The sequence below is a fragment of the Centrocercus urophasianus genome, unplaced genomic scaffold (genome assembly GCF_019232065.1).
Source record: "Centrocercus urophasianus isolate 14NV4802_14NV808 unplaced genomic scaffold, USGS_Curo_1.0 seq_10, whole genome shotgun sequence".
NCBI lineage: Eukaryota > Metazoa > Chordata > Aves > Galliformes > Phasianidae > Centrocercus > Centrocercus urophasianus.
In genome coordinates this window covers 87,844,668-87,863,234 of record NW_024884142.1, presented here as the reverse complement: position 1 = coordinate 87,863,234, position 18,567 = coordinate 87,844,668, and the positions used below count along the sequence as shown (strand labels likewise).

General features: G+C 41.9%; 2 protein-coding genes across 3 annotated transcripts in view; one reads left to right on the top strand and one right to left on the bottom strand.

The window, feature by feature from the left end:
* The first annotated feature begins 629 nt into the window (after positions 1-629).
* Positions 630-5,163, top strand: MAL (mal, T cell differentiation protein). 2 transcript variants are annotated; one of them, XM_042830007.1, is made up of 4 exons: positions 630-962; positions 3,586-3,654; positions 3,935-4,054; positions 4,267-5,163. In XM_042830007.1, the coding sequence occupies exons 1-4, from the start codon at positions 858-860 to the stop codon at positions 4,339-4,341; spliced, it is 369 nt and encodes a 122-aa protein (XP_042685941.1). In that variant the 5' UTR covers positions 630-857; the 3' UTR covers positions 4,342-5,163. The 2 variants fall into 2 exon arrangements, with proteins under 2 accessions (XP_042685941.1, XP_042685932.1); XM_042829998.1 differs by having other exon boundaries at positions 647-962; positions 3,586-3,753.
* Positions 5,164-8,293: 3,130 nt separating this feature from the next.
* The window catches only part of MRPS5 (mitochondrial ribosomal protein S5), a 42,285-nt gene continuing 32,011 nt past the window's right edge, over positions 8,294-18,567 (bottom strand). The window contains exons 7-11 of the mRNA XM_042820484.1: positions 17,964-18,010; positions 17,400-17,457; positions 16,071-16,133; positions 9,398-9,534; positions 8,294-8,875 (exon numbers count right to left, since the gene is read on the bottom strand). Coding sequence (XP_042676418.1) covers positions 8,651-8,875; positions 9,398-9,534; positions 16,071-16,133; positions 17,400-17,457; positions 17,964-18,010 — 530 coding nt within the window. The 3' untranslated portion in view covers positions 8,294-8,650. The remainder of the gene's footprint in view (positions 8,876-9,397; positions 9,535-16,070; positions 16,134-17,399; positions 17,458-17,963; positions 18,011-18,567) is intronic.

Sequence of the window (18,567 nt, the reverse complement as noted above, 5' to 3'; positions counted from 1 at the left end):
CACCAAAGACCCGTGGCTGGGAGCAGCTGCCGCAGTATGAGCAGCATTCACAAGCTGACAGGCATTTCTTTTATGGGTTGTTGGTTTCTGGCAATGGATGGCCACAATGACCACATTGTTCCTTTCCATTTATTGATGTTTAATGTCTCCAATGCTGTGATTTTGCTGGGCATGACTTGAGTATGGTAATAAGAAATTAATGCTCCATATAAAGGGAAGGGGAAATGACTCACTCCCATGAACTCCAGGCTAAAAAAGCAGAACAGACGAAGCCAAATGTTTTGGTAAATCTCATTATTTTAGTCCATTTTCATTATGTTGACCTGAGACAACAAAGATGGTGGCCTTACAACTACCCCTGACCATCCCAGGATGCATGACCCCTCCATGGGATATCTCCCAGCCCTGAGCTGGTACGCCTTGGTTTGCTCTGCCACCTGCCACTGTGCTTTCTGTGGCCAGCTCATGAGGGTGGAGGACAAGCTGAAGCGCTGTGCAAACAGAGGGAATGAGAGATGCTGCAAGCAGGCTCAGCACAGATCACCCTTGTTGGCCTTGGATGTAAACCAGTGCCACCCGCCACCGCCCAAGGACTTGCCCTGCATGGTGTGTCCCTGCTTGTGACTGAAACGCCCCAGGGCTGCCCACAGCTCTTGAAAACCTCCTGCAGGCCACGACCAGTCACAGAGCTATACCTGATCACAGGCTCTGGCCACATCTGTGGCTCTTGAAGCTGTCTTTGCCTGCCACTGAGAAGGAGGGAGGGAAGAGCAAGAAGGAGGGGAGGGAAGGAGGAAGAGAGAGAGGGAGGGAAGAAGGCTGTATTTGGCAGCTGCCTCCAGAGAGACCAACGATCAATGCGGGAGAGCTTCACAATGTCCTCAGCAACTTCCAGGAGCTCTTTACCCAGCGGCCTGTCCGTCTTTACAACTTTTCCAGATGTTCTCTTCATCCCCGAAATGGTGAGTGCCAGCTTTTCCCTGGGAAGGGCAGATGCTGCTCACGGGTCCCCCAGCACACTTGGTGCTGTGGGTGTCCAAGGGATGACTCTCAGCAGACAGCATGTGGTCCAGGGGCCCAGACAGGGCCCTGAGCTGCAAGCATCTGGGGGCAGCCCGCAGCTCTCCCTTAAAGAAAGTCACAAGCCCTAACTGGGGGCTCTGTAACTCCCTTCAGTCTGTGGGGGGTGGTCATGGCACCTTTAAAAACCTTCCGTAATTTGTTGCTTAACAGATTTGCAGGGGTTGCTGGTGGTTTTAAGGTAGATAGTCAAATTGACCCAACTGATAGGTGATTTTTAGCAACAGATGCACACAAAGGATAAAATGCTTTCTTAAAGCAGGGAGATAACTGCATCAGCAAAAAGCTTCAGCTGCTGAAGCTACAGTTTTCCTGGGCTGGAGGTGAAGCATTGGAGCTGGGCATGGGGCTGAGTGAAGGGTGAGTGAGCACCTTGCTCCTTCTTCTGTTCTCACTGAGCGGAAGAATATCAATATATTAAAGCATTCGGCATAGGTAATTAAATGCTGTTGCTGTGAGCACTGACTGAAAGTTTCAAGGAGAAACCTTTTCCTGTGTCCTCTGTTGATGAAATTTGCTCTTCTCACATCAGTTCAAGAGGCTTTCTCCTATGTCTGAACACTTTCATTCAGCACTGAGTGGTTTGGCTGCATACCGTAGGACAGAGCTCATGATTTCACACCCTAAATTCAATTTTGCCATCTGGAACCAAAGTTTTACCCAGTTCACATCCCTGGGATTTAGAGCACTGATTTTCTCCTAGGGATATCAGGCAAGCAAAAAGGAATTGGGCTAAAGCAGGCATTACCGTGCAGAGAAAGGCTTTCCCTCTGGCCACCTAGTGTGCTCTGAAGAATCGGTCCCTCTCTGAGAACAAGGTCCGGGTTTCCTGCAGCTGCATGGAGTACACAAAGTCCTGTGGAGGTTCTGGCTAGGCTGACAGTGGCGAGGCTGTTCCGGTGCTGAGCTTGATGCCCACCGAGGCGTGCTTATGGCACTGGCTGTACCTTGAGCTGTTTGCTTATAATTCCTGACTGCAGGGCATTTGGCATGCAGCTTGTTTAATGAGCCATAAGGAAATAGCCCATCTCATGGCTTGGGGAGGTCTGGAAACTTACGTCCTAAAGGCTTGGCACCACCCAGGGAAAGAGGAATGCAGCAGAACTGGGTCCTCTGTAAGTGGGGTAGAGGGTTCTGGGTTGTGCAGGTGTGTTTTTTCCACTGTGTACAAAGGAGGTGGCTCCTTAAATCATAGCATTCAGGAAAAGGATGAAGAGTTCTCAATCCCAGAATCCAAGGTTGCCTACAGTGCAACTGCAGGGTGTGGGGGGGAAGTATTTTGAATGGTCCTACAGCTGCTGCAGAAGGTTCTGCCCGCAGCTCAGATGACTACATCTGGGTGTTGACCTCTCATCTGTATTCTGAGAGGTTGGGTTTAATTCTTAGCATCTATAATAGTTGAAGTTTTCTGTATATCTGGACAAAATCTTGCACTTGTGTCTGTGGAGTGAAGAAAATGAAATAAACTGAAAACAGATTTGCTTGTATTTTAAAAGGCTATTTAAAGTTAAGTTTTTCTCAGACTGCAGTCACCAATGCGCTGTGAATTTTTGCTGAAAGCCTCTTGGTCCAGTCTTGATTTTTTACGAGTCAACGGAACAGCAACACCATAAAATCAGAAAGCCAGCAATCAAATCATGTCAAACATTTACCCGAGTGAGTAATCACATCCCAGAGAAAGGAGGGATGGGAAACCATGAGAAATGAGAAGTCTCCAGGGAATTTTCCTCTATAAAGCTGGGGTGACATGATTGATGCAGTGCTTTCTGCGTGCCATAAATCACAAACTTCTTTTCGACATGCAGAAGTACCCCAAGGAAATGAAAATGCCATGATTGGGATGAGTTGACACTTGGAGGCTGCCAAAGGCTTGAGGAGGGTATGCCAGAGATGGGAACAATCTTAGCTCTGAAGGTTAGCCAGGAAAATTAAGAGCAACTGATGTTCAGGCACAAGCATGCATGGCAGCACTGCTTATATAGAATCAGCATCATTTAGTTTGGAAAAGACTCATCCCATGCAACCATCAACTCTACTACCTCCACCCCTGAATCACATTCTTAAGGCACTCAGCTCAAAGGTGATGACCACCTCATCACAAGCTGATCATGAGGCCACATATCTGTGCTGTTTGCATCAGTGGGCTGAGCTTGTCTCCACTCCTTTCAGGGACTCTGGGTGTGAAACAGATGTGCCCTAAAATAAGCCTTCGTTTTCAAAACCAGCCTTCGCTAATAGCCTGAAGCAGGCTGCTGAGCACAGCAAGGTGGGGAGGGGGGCAATGAACAGTGAACCCCAGAGGTGATGGTGCTTTTTGGGGCCCAGATCAGAGGCAGATGTTCCCAGCTATGTACTCACATTCAAGTAGATGCTGGGAAGAACTCAAAGGCCTTGCCAGACTATTGCCACATACAGTGCTAGTACCAGAAGTGCGTACGGCTTTTTGCTTAGCTCTGGAGTAGGCAAGGCATTCCACACTCACCTTTCTCTCACTTTTGTTTGCAGATATTTGGGGGCCTTGTCTGGATCCTCATTGCCTCCTCGAAGGTTCCAAAGGATTCACTGCAGGGCTGGGTGATGTTTGTTTCTGTGTTCTGCTTTGTCTTGACTGCTGTACTCCTGTTCCTCTACATGTGCGGGGCGCATGGGGGCAGTAGCTCCTGGGTCACTTTGGTAAGTGCATGTAGCAAACCTCAGGATCTGTTCCTTTTATCACTGGTAATGATTGTCTCCTTTTTTTCCTACTGCACTCCGAATCACAGCCTGGGATTTGTTCATGTGGGTTCCTTTTGCTTTCTCCTCTGCAGCGTGATCCCGTCTTGGGAATAACTGCGTGTAATCTTTATTTTCTTAGGATGTCATCTGTCAGGAGACAGCAGCTCTGTTCTACTTCAGTGCTTCTGTGTTGGAAGCCATTGCTACCAAAAAAATGCAGGCTGAAATTCTGTTTTACCGGGAGAATATTTCTGCCTCGGTGAGTGCTGTGGGTGGCCCCCTGGGCAAATCTTGACTCACAAAAACCTTTTGGAGGAGGGAGGAGGAAATCAGACCAGTTCTATTACGCTCAAATGTCTTGAAATGTGCAAAAAGTTAACAGAAATATAATACATTACAATGTATTTGCACAGATCAGGAACTCATGCAATAAATAAAAAATAACCGCCTGATGTTTTTTTTCCTTTGTAGGTATTTGCATTCATAGCTACTCTGTTGTATGTGATCCATATTATATACTCTCTCCGCCGATGGAAATCATCCTAATGATCTGTCCTTGCATGTTCTATCTTGTGGTCACCCTACAAACACAGAAGTTATCCAATGACCGCAGTTGCCAGGCTGGAATTAGGGCTTGGTTTTTAATGTACATACCATAAACAAGCAGCTTTTTATATGGAACCATGGCAACGAAGACCAAGAGCCTGTCAGAGAAACCTGTCTGCTGACACGATCTATTTTTCTTCAGTCTCCTGGTTGGGCTCAGCTTCATGCTGGTAACCAGGGCCTCAGCAGAAAACCCAGCTTAAATTAGAACAATACAGTTGGATTTAAAATGTCAAAATCTCCCTGAACCCTTTATGTACCCCTATGACTTCACAGTCTTAGTGGAGTCTCTGACTCCAAACTGTCAGAGGAAGCCTGAACAACTGGTGCTACACAGCAGAAGAATGAAACCTGGTCATTTTGGTTGACATGCATCTGTGTAAACCTCTTTGCCTTCCTCATTTGCTGTGCCAAAAGAACTTTCCATGCCATCTTTGAAAATGCCACTTGTGACTTGTGAGAAGGAGTAAAGGCAGTATTTCATTTGCCTCAGGTGCAATGAATTCCCTGCAACACCTGAAAGGTACTGCTGAATTACAAGACACAACTATAACCCCAGGAATTATTGCTGCCACGGATTCCCCCATGAAACACAACTAAGGAAACGTACTATAGATACTACAGCAGAATTATATGGATAATTAGAATAACGTCTCAGATAAGCAGAGGCAATTAGCTCTTGTCTTCAGCATGTGACTGTTCTCACATATACTGGCACTATGTCATTAATAAAGATGGATTTCCTATGATTTTACAACCAGACAAAGGCCACTGTCACTAACTTCCCCTTACAGTTGATGCATACAGTAGCAGGGCAGCGCCCAAGAACGAGGCACAAATCCAGGCACGAATAAAAGAATCCTACAATAACATGGGTTGGACCTCAAAGACCAACTGGTTCCATTGTGGGCAGGGCTGCCCCCCCCAGTTCAGGCTGCTCAGGGCCCCATCCAACCTGGCCTCCAGCACCTCCAGGGATGGTGCACCCACAGCTTCTATGGGCAGCAGCCCCAGTGCCTCACTGCCTTGTTAGTGAAAAATTTCTTCCTCGTGTCTTACAAATCTCCCCTCTTTTAGTTTAACCATTACCTCTTGTCCAGTTGCTGCAGGCACAAGCTAGCGTCAGCGATGATGTTCATCTGATCACATAATTTACCCCAGAGTATTATGTCAAGTGAGTTATTTTTTGGGTCTAATTCCCCCATTTAAAAAGGGTGCTTTTTTTTTTTAGAGAAACCTAAAATGCAGTGGTAGCAGATTAGTCCTCTAAGCTTGTGGGGCTACCTTCAGTCTGAAACTCATGAATAACAACAAGGACTGTGGAAGGGAAGGGAAGCAGAACTGGACATAGAAACACCTCTGTTGTTTCATGTCCTGAGGGTTTTGAGGGTTGAAACTTTTAAACTGCAGTATGGAGAAAACACTGGATTCATTTTTTTGTCCTTGCTGAAAACCAGCCTGACCTGTTTTTTCATGCTAGTAACAAAAATGAGCTGATTGCAACAGATGTAGAAAAAACAAATCCTTTTTCAGAGCAGAGAGGCAACTCAGGAGCTGTGTATGACGGCACTACTCAATTCGAGGCACCTGCTGAAACTTATTTCAACATCACATCGTCACAGGGAAGGTGCTGATGTCACACTTTGCACTGCTCTGAACGTAGCACAGAAATATCTTTCTGCAAATATGTGGGGGTCACACTCTGCAGCCTGGAACACAGTGCCTGTGTCATATTCACATCCAGGCACGGCTGACACCATAGCTCCAAGTGCTGCCTTATGCCTCCCTCACCTCTGCATCCCTGTGCACTACAACTATTCCATTTGCAGCCAGCGTCTTGTCACTTAGTCTGTCCCCTCCCCACCTCACTTTGCCTTACTGTTCTTTTCCCTGCAACACACCAGTTTGCACCAGTCTGTGCTGGTTCATTTGTCCATGCCCTTCCTTTCAGCCTGCCTGAGGGTGCAGGCTTGGGATTGGGAAACCTGGGGAAGCCTTTGCCTAGGACCACCATGGGTTCAAGAGCATCCATACAAACATCTTATGAAGCAGCACTTCACAGCACTTCAAAAACACAGGGCTTTGAAACCCCTTTTTGTGTCGCACCAAATTGAACCCCATGCAGCCAACCAGCTTGGAGGCAAATGAGTATTCCTACACAAGGAACAGCTCAGTGAGAGGGAGATGCAGCAGAGCTGCAGGTGAGTTGCAGCAACAGGCATATTCCATGCAAAGAAAAACAGAAAAAAGCACTCAAAGATTTCCACTGCCTGTCACACCCAGCCCTTCCATCCACCCTGTCCAGTATGAGGTCTGTCATGCCCTCTAAGCTGGGCAGCTCACAACAGTGTTCACACAAAGCTTCACCAGGCCACTTGGACCACATCCATTTGGGATCTGGATGTCTGTACAGACAAAGATAAGTTCCTAAAAAGCAAAAGTCAGGCATTTCTGGACCCCTAGCACCTGATCTCTAGCATCCTCTCCATCTGCAGAATTCCCTTGAAGACATAAGTCAGTAAGAGCCCGTTTAAAAAGCCATAAACCAGCCTTCTCGGGGAGCATTTAAAATCCAGTTTCCTAAGAAAAACAAGGGTCTGCAAGCATGCACTGTAGAGATCAGGTAACAATACTGTAGTTAAAAACAAACCAGCCACTTGAAGGTATGTAAAACTTCAGGTCTTTTGATGCAAACAAGATTACAGACGTATATCATTCATTAACTATGTCCAGATTGTTATCTCGGTTGTTCTTGCTAAATTGAAGAATGCCTTAGCCGTAATGTTAGTGGTTACCCAAATGTTTGCATACAGGTACCTCAATTACCTTGCCTCCAGGGATGCACTGAGTTAGAAGCACTTACATTTTCTCCCAAATTGCAGAATTTGCTTTGTCTGAAAGCAAAGAAATTGAACAGAGAATTACAATTAGCACCATGAAATAGTGCAGGAGAGCCTGCTGTTTCTCATTTTACAGCGAGCTTTGTCAGTGAGTGATGAGCTATGATGAGCTCATGAATGCTAGGTAAAGACACCTATACAGTCATCTGTATTAAGATGAATAATCTTGGAAAATGGAAAACCCACAAAAGCTAACTTCTGTGAAAGTATCAAGGTTTCACGTGGGTCTGGAGCAGAGCCTGATTTGTGTCTGCTTCTCTCCCTCCTTAGCCAAACTTCTGGACCATTCCCCACTTCCGATCATCACATGGATGCCATGAGCCCCACTCTGCTCTCTCTCTCAGTTAATTAAGCATCAAAACCCCATTAACTTTGAGGACAGCAATGACAAAGCACTGCTTCAGATGCATGGCAGTCAACCATGAGTGGCTATCTTGTGGGCTCAAGAAGGGCCTTAAACCTCCTCCAGCTCTTGGGTGATAGATCTCCCAACCACTGAGCTATTCTAGCTTCTAGCACCTACCTCTGCATGCTTCAGTTGGAGATCCACTACATGAAGGGGTATACTCCTTCTCTGAGAATAAGCACATCACAAACTTTCTCTTTTTTCTTTCATCTCAACAGCTGTAACACTAAGTCTTGGACAGAGCTCAAGATATTGCTTTTCTCAGAACCAAATTGGCAGCAACGAAAGCCAAGTCCTGTCCCAGCACATATGCAAAGGAAAGTCAAGTTCTGTAAGAAAGATGTGATTGCAGGTTTTGGATTGTGCTTCCAACACCAGCTAAAATAGGAGATTGAGAGATTACTGTCTTCAGATATTTGGGCTCTGCTTCAATTGGGGAACTCCCCCAGCCTTCACAACTAGTGTTCGCACAGATTCAGCTGTTGCCCTTCATCACTGCCTATCTCCTTTGAGCTACAAATCTTCTACCTTCTTGATTTCAGTTGCCCCACTACTCTGCAAAAAAGACGACAACTCCTCCAGCAAATTCATTCTGAGGATTTTTTATTGCTTCCACAATCTTGTATTTTCAGTCGTTTCCCAAGAATTTATGAAGGAAACACGGGATCTGTTGATTACACATCTGCAGGAATCAAGTAAACGCATGCTTGAAGTCAATGAATGTCCATTGGCTCTTTTCTTCCGTATGTTCCTAGCTGAACAGTGATCAGAAGAGTTGTGGGAAAGCAAACTGCTACTGAATGGCAGTAATGAGAGCAGCAACACGAACGGTATGAAATCTACTGTAGGCATCTTCTGAAATGTAAGCCTGCCCATTTGGGCTGGGCTTTCACAGCCGCATCTCTGAGCAGAAGAGATAAAGGTACTGATTTTATTTTATTTTTTACCATACTGTCCGCCTAACATTCGCCCAGGGCGATTTCTTTATTCCCTGAGCTTCTTTAACCTCACACCACTCCAGTTTAGTGTCTGGAACCTCATCCTCAGGCTCAGGATCCTCACGGACGGTGCCCTCGGGCAGTGCCACGACGATGGGCAGTGGGCCTTGCTCCTCCCGGAACTCCACCACGTAGAGGTTTTTCTGGTTTGCTAACTGCTGGTGAGTCTCCTGCGGGCAGAGAGGGAGCAGGAAAAAGACAAAACTATTTTTAAAAGTCTCAGGCTAATTAATATTACAAGAAAGGCTGTTTCGTTTCCTGCTTCTGGCTGATTCCAATTTAAATCATCCCTAAGAAAACATTAACTTCAGGAGCAATGATGCATGATGTTGGCTTACTTGAGGTCAAATATATACACAGTATATGGGGTAGGAAAAATGTTTACCAACAAACATTTTCAATGCTGCATAAACTGAAAGACTCATCGGAAGGATCCTTGTGGATTTCAAATAAGCTAATAATAAGCAGCAGGGATTCAGGTAATTAGCATTACCATGTTATTCTACAGGAAATTGATTCTGGAAGAGGTCTGGCTGCCAGAAAAAGTGCATCTTGCTAACAAGGATGCACACTGACATGTTAGTAACATGCATTAATGCAGAATATAACATTTTTAAATCACAGACTACTACAATATCAATCCCATCCTGTCCTCTGATTTAATTAACAGAACCACAAGGAATGTAATCTACCTGTTCTGTCAATCCTTTAAAGAGAGCTCTAGTAATATTAATCAAGTTTTTAGATCCAGTAACCTTGGCATACATGTCTTTAATGCCAATTAGTTTGCAGATGGTAATAATAGCTCGGTGGCAACGAAGACCATACCCTGTAAAGAAAAAAAGAAAGTATAAATTAGTATTACACGATTACTTGTAAGCATATAATAACTTAGCTAAGGAAAAATAGAACCAAGACTTTCTCACATCTGTGTCTGTTACCTATTAAGTTACAACATACTAGTATCTTAAAAATGGTAAAACCAATCTGGGAAGACCATTCTTCCCAATTTTTGCTGGCATGTTAACAAAGATCACATTCTTTTTGTAGTAAATACACTCCACTTGCCAATATACAAAACAATGAAAACATCACCACCTTTAAACTCAAACCATAAAACCATTCTTGTTTTTTTTTTTTTTTTTTTTTTTTTTTTTTTTTTTTTTTTTTTTTTTGTTTTGTTTTTGTTTTTGTTTTGTTTTGTTTGTTTTAATACCTCAGGTTTAAGTAGCATTCTACTTTCCTAGGAGTGCCATTAACATAGTAAGAAGTCTTCTACAGACAACTTCCTTACCACTCCCAAGAACATTCAGCAAAGAAAAGGTAATCCTCTTCTGCCACTCAGGAAATAAATGACTTCCCCAGATTAAAAAAATATGGAAGATTAGCAAAGAAGCAAGATCACTTAAGGTTACTTAAAAGAGCATTAAAATGAAGCCATTGCAAGGGGAGATGCCTAAACAAGAACCACACCACACCTTCTAAAAAACAATACCTACAATAGTTTCAAAACTGCTTCCTTTGCAGTTTCAACAACTGAATCTTAACGATGATAAATCTGACTTTAAGTCTCAGTTCATCTATAGAGATTTGAACTCATTTCCTACTGTGAAGGTACAGTAAAACAACCGGTGTGCTTCAAACACTGCCGCCTCCTGGACTTGCTGCCCGCAGGTACAGAAGCAGCAAGGTCAGAATCTCCCACCCCTTTCCAACCCAGCATAGGTAGAGAAACTGGGAAGGGCCAGCAAGGTAAAGGGAAGTCAGTAATGCTCCAACAGGAAAATGTGGTTTAAACACAGACTCCACCTCGGCTCAAAAAGTGGCATGAATTTATCAAGGTTAAAGGACAAATGAGCACTGTGGTCCTCAATTGCTTTCTTCTTCTTGAGGGCAGTGAAGATCACTGAAAGAACACATGGGCACGAGTGCAATCCACAGGTCAAACCTGGGCGAGTGGGAGGGAGAGACAAATTCCAGAGTCCACAAAAACAGAAGTTTGCTCCATCTTCAGTTGAGAGCGTTATATTATCTCAAAGGTATAATTGCAGTGTATTAGCAATTGGTTTCTTACACTTGCCAGATTTTAATGAAGGACTTACTTTTTGAGGCATCCAATTTTGTTCTCTTGTTCCCCAAGAGACTTGTTTCATGCGGCCTAGCTCTATTAATCTTCACAAATTGGTTTCTGATAGTTCTAATGTACTTTATTTAAAAGCTGAAAAGCCAGTTTATCGATTAATCCTCTCTACAGAACAGTTTTGCTGCTGGAGTAAATGAGGAAAAAAACCAAACCCTATTCTAATGGCATATGTTTTACAGCACTAATATTTCCTTTTTTTTCTAACCTGTAATTGGAAAATAAACTATAACCATTCAAAGTCATTTGTTCTTTCAAAAAAAATACTGCTTTCCATGCTACAATAAAAGTCAAAAGGTAGACACATGTGAATGATTTCTGGAAAGCTGTTTGTCAAACTTTCATTTTCAGTGACTAAAAGCATTTTATTTCTAGTGTTTTGCATCACTGCTTCTCTCCTACACCATTCAACCAGGTTTCTGCAGATTGCTAATGCACGAAACTCAGAAGCCAGCAAATTACTCTATCGGTCACTGAACAAAATTTATGCCAAACACAAAAGCACAAGATTCCAATTGCAAATTCTAGCTGTGGAGTAGAAGTGTGCTCAGACATTTTCTAACTTGCCTGTGGCACTCCAGCTGCAGTACTGCAGTTTAATTCAGGAGGCTCTACGTAAGAGGATAAGGTCATTTAAAACATAACTAATCTTCTCACACTGAATTTTGATAAAAAGGTAATCAAGAAAAGCATTTAAAATGCAGTCCTCCTAACTAATACAAGCTGTGATGGGCAACCTACATTAGCTTTTCTGGGCAGCCCCTAACAAGAGTTTGGAAAGAAAACCTTACTCCAGCCCACACTAAGACACTATGCTGAGTTAAGCTCACATTCAGATATTCATACTACCTAACTCTTGAAACTTGGATTTCTACTTGTTTAATATGTAATCCTGATTATCTGACAGAGGTTTTCTACATTTTGCAGGGATTAGGAACAAAGAAAAGGACATTTAATTATAGTGATGACTTTTTTTTTTTAAATTATTTTTTTCTTAAAACATTAAGCTTTGTTACGGTCATTGACTGAGTTCTATGTGCAGGAATTGGGAACATACTGAATTGGCCAGCTGAAATTATGCAAAGTGGGAGGCTTCAGCATATATAACCATATAATTGTAATGTCATCAGCAAGCAGAAGGAATCTTATCAAAGATGGTCTACTGTGAAAACTATGAATAACTGTATATTTTTCATGCATATTAATTACAGCTACAGGGTAGCAGCGCTGGGCTTCACAGCCACATAAGCACATTGATCAACTGAGAGAGCTGGAATTGTTCACACTGGAGAAAATATGGCTCCTGGAATCTGCAGGATTCATCACTGCAGCCTTCCAGTACATAAATGGGTCTTCAAAAAGACTGGGAGAGTCTTCATCAGGGCAAGCAGAGATAGGACAAGGGGCAACAGTTTAAAAGGGAGCTGGCTTATATTAGACATTAAAGAGAAATTCTTTACAATGAGGGTGGTGAGGCTTTGGCACAGGCTGCCCAATGAAACTGTGGATACCCCATTCTGGAAGCACTCAAGGCCAGGTTGGATAGAGCTCTGGCTCCACCTAAAGACAACCACAAAATAAATTTGCTGCCACCAAGGATGAGGAATAGCACTGATGCAGCCTCATCTTGAATACTGCAAAGCTGGCAGAAGAGTTGGAATGCATCTGCTGTGAAGAGTGGCTGAGGTCACTGTGTCTAGTTCGCCCCTTAGCCTCCTTTTCTCCAACCTCACTACTCCCCACAGCTTCCTGAGGACGGAAAGTGCAGAAGGAGACTATCTCTTCTCCCTGGTATCCAGTGACAGGAAACATGCGATCGTTGAAAGTTGTGTCAGAAGGAGTTCAGACAAGACATTAGGAAAAACTTCTTCATTGTCAAGTCAACTTTGGAACAGGCTTATCAGAGAGGTGGTTTATGCCCCATACCTGTCAGTACTCAAGGAGCATTCGGATAATGCCCTCAGTAATATGCTTTAACTTTTGGTTAGCCCTGAATTTGTACTTTGTAAGTACCTTTCAACTGGGATTAAATTATTCTATTCTGAAGTACTGCTACCAGCAGGTTGAGAGAGGTGAGGTCACACTTGGAGTAAGCACATTGTATTCTGGGCTCCCTGGTATGAAAGAGCTACTTGAGAAAGTCCAACATAGGGTCACCAACATGCTTCAGTCCCTTCAGTATCTCTTCTATGAGATGTTGAGAGAGCCAGGGCTCCGCAGCCTGGGGAAGAGGGGGTATGGGGAGACCTTAGCAACGTACATAAACACATGAAGGGGAAATACAAAGAAGATGGAGCTGGGCTCTTGGCAGGGGTGCCCAGTGCCAGAACAAGAAGCAGTGAGCACACACTGAAACTGTGAGACCTCACTTGGAATACTGTATCCAGATGTGGAGTCCTCAGTGTAGGAGAGACATGGGCGTGCTGGAGCATGGTCAGAGGAGGGCCACGAAAATAATCCAAGAAATGGAACATCTCCCTGTAAGGGCAGGCTGAGAGAGCTGGGGCTGTTCAGCCAGGGGAAGAGAAGGCTCCCGGGAGACCTGAGAGCAGTTGCCTTCCAATATATAAAGGGAGTAATAAGAAAGAAGGGGACAGACTCTTTAGCAGGGTCTGTTGTGAAAGGACAAGGAGAAACGGATTCAAACTAAAAGGAGGGAGATTTAGACTGAATATGAGGAAAAAAGGTTCTCTGTATGATAAGAGTACTGAGGTACTGGAACAGGTTGCCCAGAGAGGTGGTGGAATCCCTGTCCATGGAGACACTCAAAGTCAGGCTGGACAAATTATGTGCAACCTGATCTAGCTGTAGGTGTCACTGTTCACTGTAAGCAAGTTGGACTAGATGACCTTTAAAAGGGCCCTTCCAACTCAATCAATTCTATGATTCTATGAATGGAAAAGCCTCACTGAGCAGGGCAGTAATAACACGCAAGCTACAGAAAGATGCCTCCTAGAAAAAACAGAAAGCAGCAAAAAGGCACTGTGCTTCTCAAAAGTACTACTAAAATGGAAATAAAAGAGGACAACAGTCTGATTATGTAATATTAATTAGAAGGTAGCACTACTACACTGTTCTTGTTTCTGAGGCTCAGGAGTGCCACACTAGATGAGACTGGAAGGTATGTCTTATTCTGTGTATTACTGAAAGAAAATAACAGCATTTAATGAGAATCTTCCTTTCCACTGAACAGTGACAGCATTATTCATAAGTGCATAGTTAAATGCGTAGCTCAGCTGTGTTACTCCTGCTCCTTGCATGCTTTTCCCTCATATTAAAGACTAAATTGCAGTGTAGTTTTTAGATTAGTCTAGTTTAGATAGCAGGTAAGTCTTTAGTTCAAAGTGGTTACCCAAAAAAAAATTACAGGCCAAATTAGCCAATTTTCAACTGTGAGTGCTCCTTAAATGCAGAACTGCAGATAAGCATACAGCCAACGCTGTTCTTGTTGACTTGTAAAGATTTTTCCAAGCCTGTGCTAAATTTTACTGTTATACTGAACAAAAAACCCCTCATCTCAGAATCAAGACATCATCTAATAAAAATTGTTGAAAATTCACCGAAATTTTAGACGTTTTTGAAATACATCAATAATGTTCAGAGTTATGATCTTCTCGTATTACTAATGTGACAGTGCAGAAGAATACCAGATGCACACGAAAATAATCAAGGAGTATGTAAAAAATGTCAGTGTTTCAGCTTATTCAGCTACGGGAATTAATGAATTAAAGCAGGAGAACACAATAATAGTTCTCTAACTGGAAAGCTATCCTGTTTCTCATAAATGAGTTAATCATTACATTTTCCTGCAATTTAGGTCTTATCATAACGAATCTGAAGTGAATTATAACTAGTCATGTAGATTAATTTGCTTCCTGTTTGTATATTAATATTAGAGTGTCAATTAAGAGCACTCAGTAGCAAACTTCACCCACTTTCTATGAAATAGCAGCTTTATCCATCTTGAAAGCAAAGTTAAGCTAAACAAGTAGAATCAAATCTTTTTCTAGTACTTGATCTAGCACCTGGAAATCCTGCCTGTGACAGGGAGCCTGGAACTTGATGATCTTTGAGGTCCCTTCCTACCCAAACTATTCTATGACTCTACATACAAAGGTTTAACTCCAATATTCATGCAAAGAAATGACCTCATATCACCATTAATGACTTAAAAACGGGAAGAATCTAGAAGGTCACACTGAAAACTACAGTGTATTGGAAATAAGCTAACCATTACTTCACTGAACTACTTCATATGGTAAGAATTCCTACACTGCAATCCTGAGGAAGGTGACATCAAGATACAAGGCTGCTCTGGATATATCCCCATCATTTTCAACAGCTGGTAAAGCATACACTGCAACAGCTCTGGAGATGAGGAGGAAAGGGATGGCACAAAGTCAGTAATGTCTCTTCAAAAGTTCAGCATTTAGGTGGAAGCTATCAGTGACAGCAGACAGAGATGATGCGTGGTAAGCTGCGCATCTCTTTTGGCTAAAGCTGCGAGGAGAATGCAGCCATGTCCACCTCTCAACTTCCAGTCTGACAATACAGTAGAACTTCTCCAAATAAAAAACTGTACTGTTGCAGTCAGGGTTCTATTTTTTTGTTTGTTTCTTTGGAGTATGAGCAATGGCAAAGGCAGAAACCCGTCTGTGAGCAAGCACACTTTCTTCATCACCATGTAATATAAACCACACAAGTGCCATCATTTAGGATGGAATGAAATACTGCTTATTATCACTGACCAGGAGACAGCCCTATCAGAAAATAAATATCTGAGTACTTACTGTGACTTGGTGACATATTTTACCAGTATACTGATCAGAGAAGCCTGGGTGAAGTTGCCTGCCTTCTCTTGTGCTGAACTGTTGACATCAGACATGCTGAGTTGCAAATTTCAAACTACTGACAGCAATTTACTACTACTGTAGACTACAAGTATTTTGAATTGCAACGGGAAGCATGCAGGGCAGCAGAAAGCCAGCAAAACTCCCACCAGTGCATAAGGAACAAATCCTGATTCACAAAAATAAAGCCATGTCCTCAACAGCAGGTATTTCTAGTGAAAGACAGCTGGTTATCACTGGTTATCTTCAGCAGTTGGTAGATGGAAACGAATGATATATCTCTGAAGTAAATGAATATTGCACAGATTTAACTCCATCAAATAAATATCAGTTGCTCATTAATAAAACTTCAGAGTTTCCAAACAACTTAATTACCTTTGTTTTGCTTCTTCATGCGGATGTTTGTGCGTTTAAATTTCACAGTAATGTCATGATAAACTAAAGGAGGGAAAGAAAAAAACAAAAGCATTACACCTAAGTTCTGTGATGCAATTTTACCTTCCTCTTTATATTTAGATTTTCTTAATATCTCAGCTTTAACTTAAAATTGCTCCATTAGGCCTTGGTGTTCTTAGATTTTTCTGTACAGAAATTTGCCATCTCAGTCTTCCTGTTTCAAAAGGAACCCCAAACTGATTTCCCCTGGTGTTTGCTGTTCACATCTGATTCAGTGACTCAGCCTGTGCACACTGAATTCTTATACTGCAGACAAGATTAAGCAGATTAAGCAGAACAGAAAGCATGGGGAAAACACCACTAGTTTTTAAATCAAATCCCAAATTTATTAATGTGAAATATTAATGGTCAGGAGACAGACTCATAAGGATAACTGCAATTGCATAGTTGTAAGACAAAGCTGTACTATCCTGAACATTTATCTACATAAATAACATGGTTAAAGATGTTCATTGTAAGGTACCATCTTTACATTTTTTTTTTCCCCAAAAGATAACGGAGTATTTGGTATAGTGGTATCACACCTGATATCAGACAGACTTGTATGCCATTAAACCAAACTCACAAAAAGCTACCATGGAACACACCACGGAGTTCTCTAGCCTTTCTGGGACTTTTCTGTATACATGGATTGAGTGAACAGGGAATCATGTTTGAATGGCAAAAGGGAAAAAGCACAGTGGGGTCCACTGCAGAGAAAAGATGTCCAGCCATAGCTGACATCCATACAGCAGAGATCAGCTCTTGCTATTACTGCCACATGTTTTTAAAACCCCTGAAATACTATGCATTAAGCATTCAAAAAGAACTGAAGAATAGGAGAACAGAAGGAAGATAAATCTCTCCACAGTATTTTAGCAACATCTGCTTATATTATGAAATCTTAACAGAACTCTTCTTCACGGACCATCCTACAACTGTTGATACAAACCTGAGTGAAAGAGAAGAGCCAAATCATATTCACTGCAGTTAATAGCAGTTTATTTTGCACAGGGATCAGTAGACTGAACTACTGTCTAGCTAAAACAATCTGGGGCTAGTATTTCATAAAGCATGCTGAAGAAACTAAGTAATACACAAATTAAACAAATACAATGAATTAAACCTTTTTTTAAAAGTAAAAATTAAATTATTCTAAAATTAAAGGTTTTAGTTATCTTTTTACACTTTGCAACTAGTTTCAATCAGCTTTTAATAGTGCATTCATCGCTTGCTGAAAGCTGAAGAGTCAAAAAGGACAGTGCTTACTTGTATGGTTCTGATACATCTCTATGAAATGTAAGCTGCGTATGGCTTTGTTCTTTGCCTAAAAAAAAAAAAAAAGTTTTGTTGTGAATTTTTATGCCAAGCATTGGAAATTTACCACTGTTTAGTTATCTTAATGGAAAAAAAAAAAAAAAAAGCAAGAAAGAAAACTTCAGAAGCTGGCCTGACAGATCTGATCCACTTATGGAAATGAAAACATTCAAGTTAATAACTGCACCCTCCTAATCACTGAACATTTCAAAAGACTTCACAGGGTACTAACAACTTAACTGTGCATTTTAGCATTGCCATTTTGATGTTTTGTTGACCACTGAAACAGAAACTAGATTAAGGTAGATGGATAAATAAACACTTGAAGCCTAAAGAAGCCTCCTTAAGGCCATTATACACATGGAAAAGGAAGTCCTACACACCACTCTATAAGCAGACTGTATGCATGCATGGCTTTACGTGTTTGTGTAGACTAAAAATATACCAATAATTAAAAAATATATAACATCTTATATTTTGGTATGAAATATTTGTACTTGCTTTTAATCAACATACTTTCCGTAAAGCATTCATCCTGTCGCCTGCTTTCCCCAGTGCAAAACCTGAAAGACAAAAAGTATTTTATTACTGTGAAATGTGTGAAGCAGTGTCTTAAGAAGAGGGGGAAAAAACAGTGAATTTCACAACCAAGACTACTACCAGTTATTTCCAATCCATTACACAGATGATTTTCAAAAAAAGCCCCAGAGAAAACCACATTTAGAAAGTAAAAACTTTAGAACTATGAATATCTTGTTGTTAAACAAAGATAAATAAGGCTTATTTCTTTTATTTGCTCTATACATGTTTCAAACAACTGAAGAGAGATGGCTGCTTCATCTAATAAAAATCAGTCTTCTGCTTAAAAGGAAGTAAATGAAAGAAGGAAATAAGGAAGTTGACAGATGTATGAACTACATCTGTACAAATGACACCTTGAAAGCCCTAAAAACAAAGGAGGCTGGGTTTATATCAGCAAAATAGAAAACATTAAAAACATGTTTTATAAACAGAACTGTGTATTTGCAAAATATACATTCCAACAGAACAGAGAAAGAAAGTGGGGCATCAACTGAGCTTATGGAACGAATAGGAGGATGTGACAACCGTTTTTTTATGA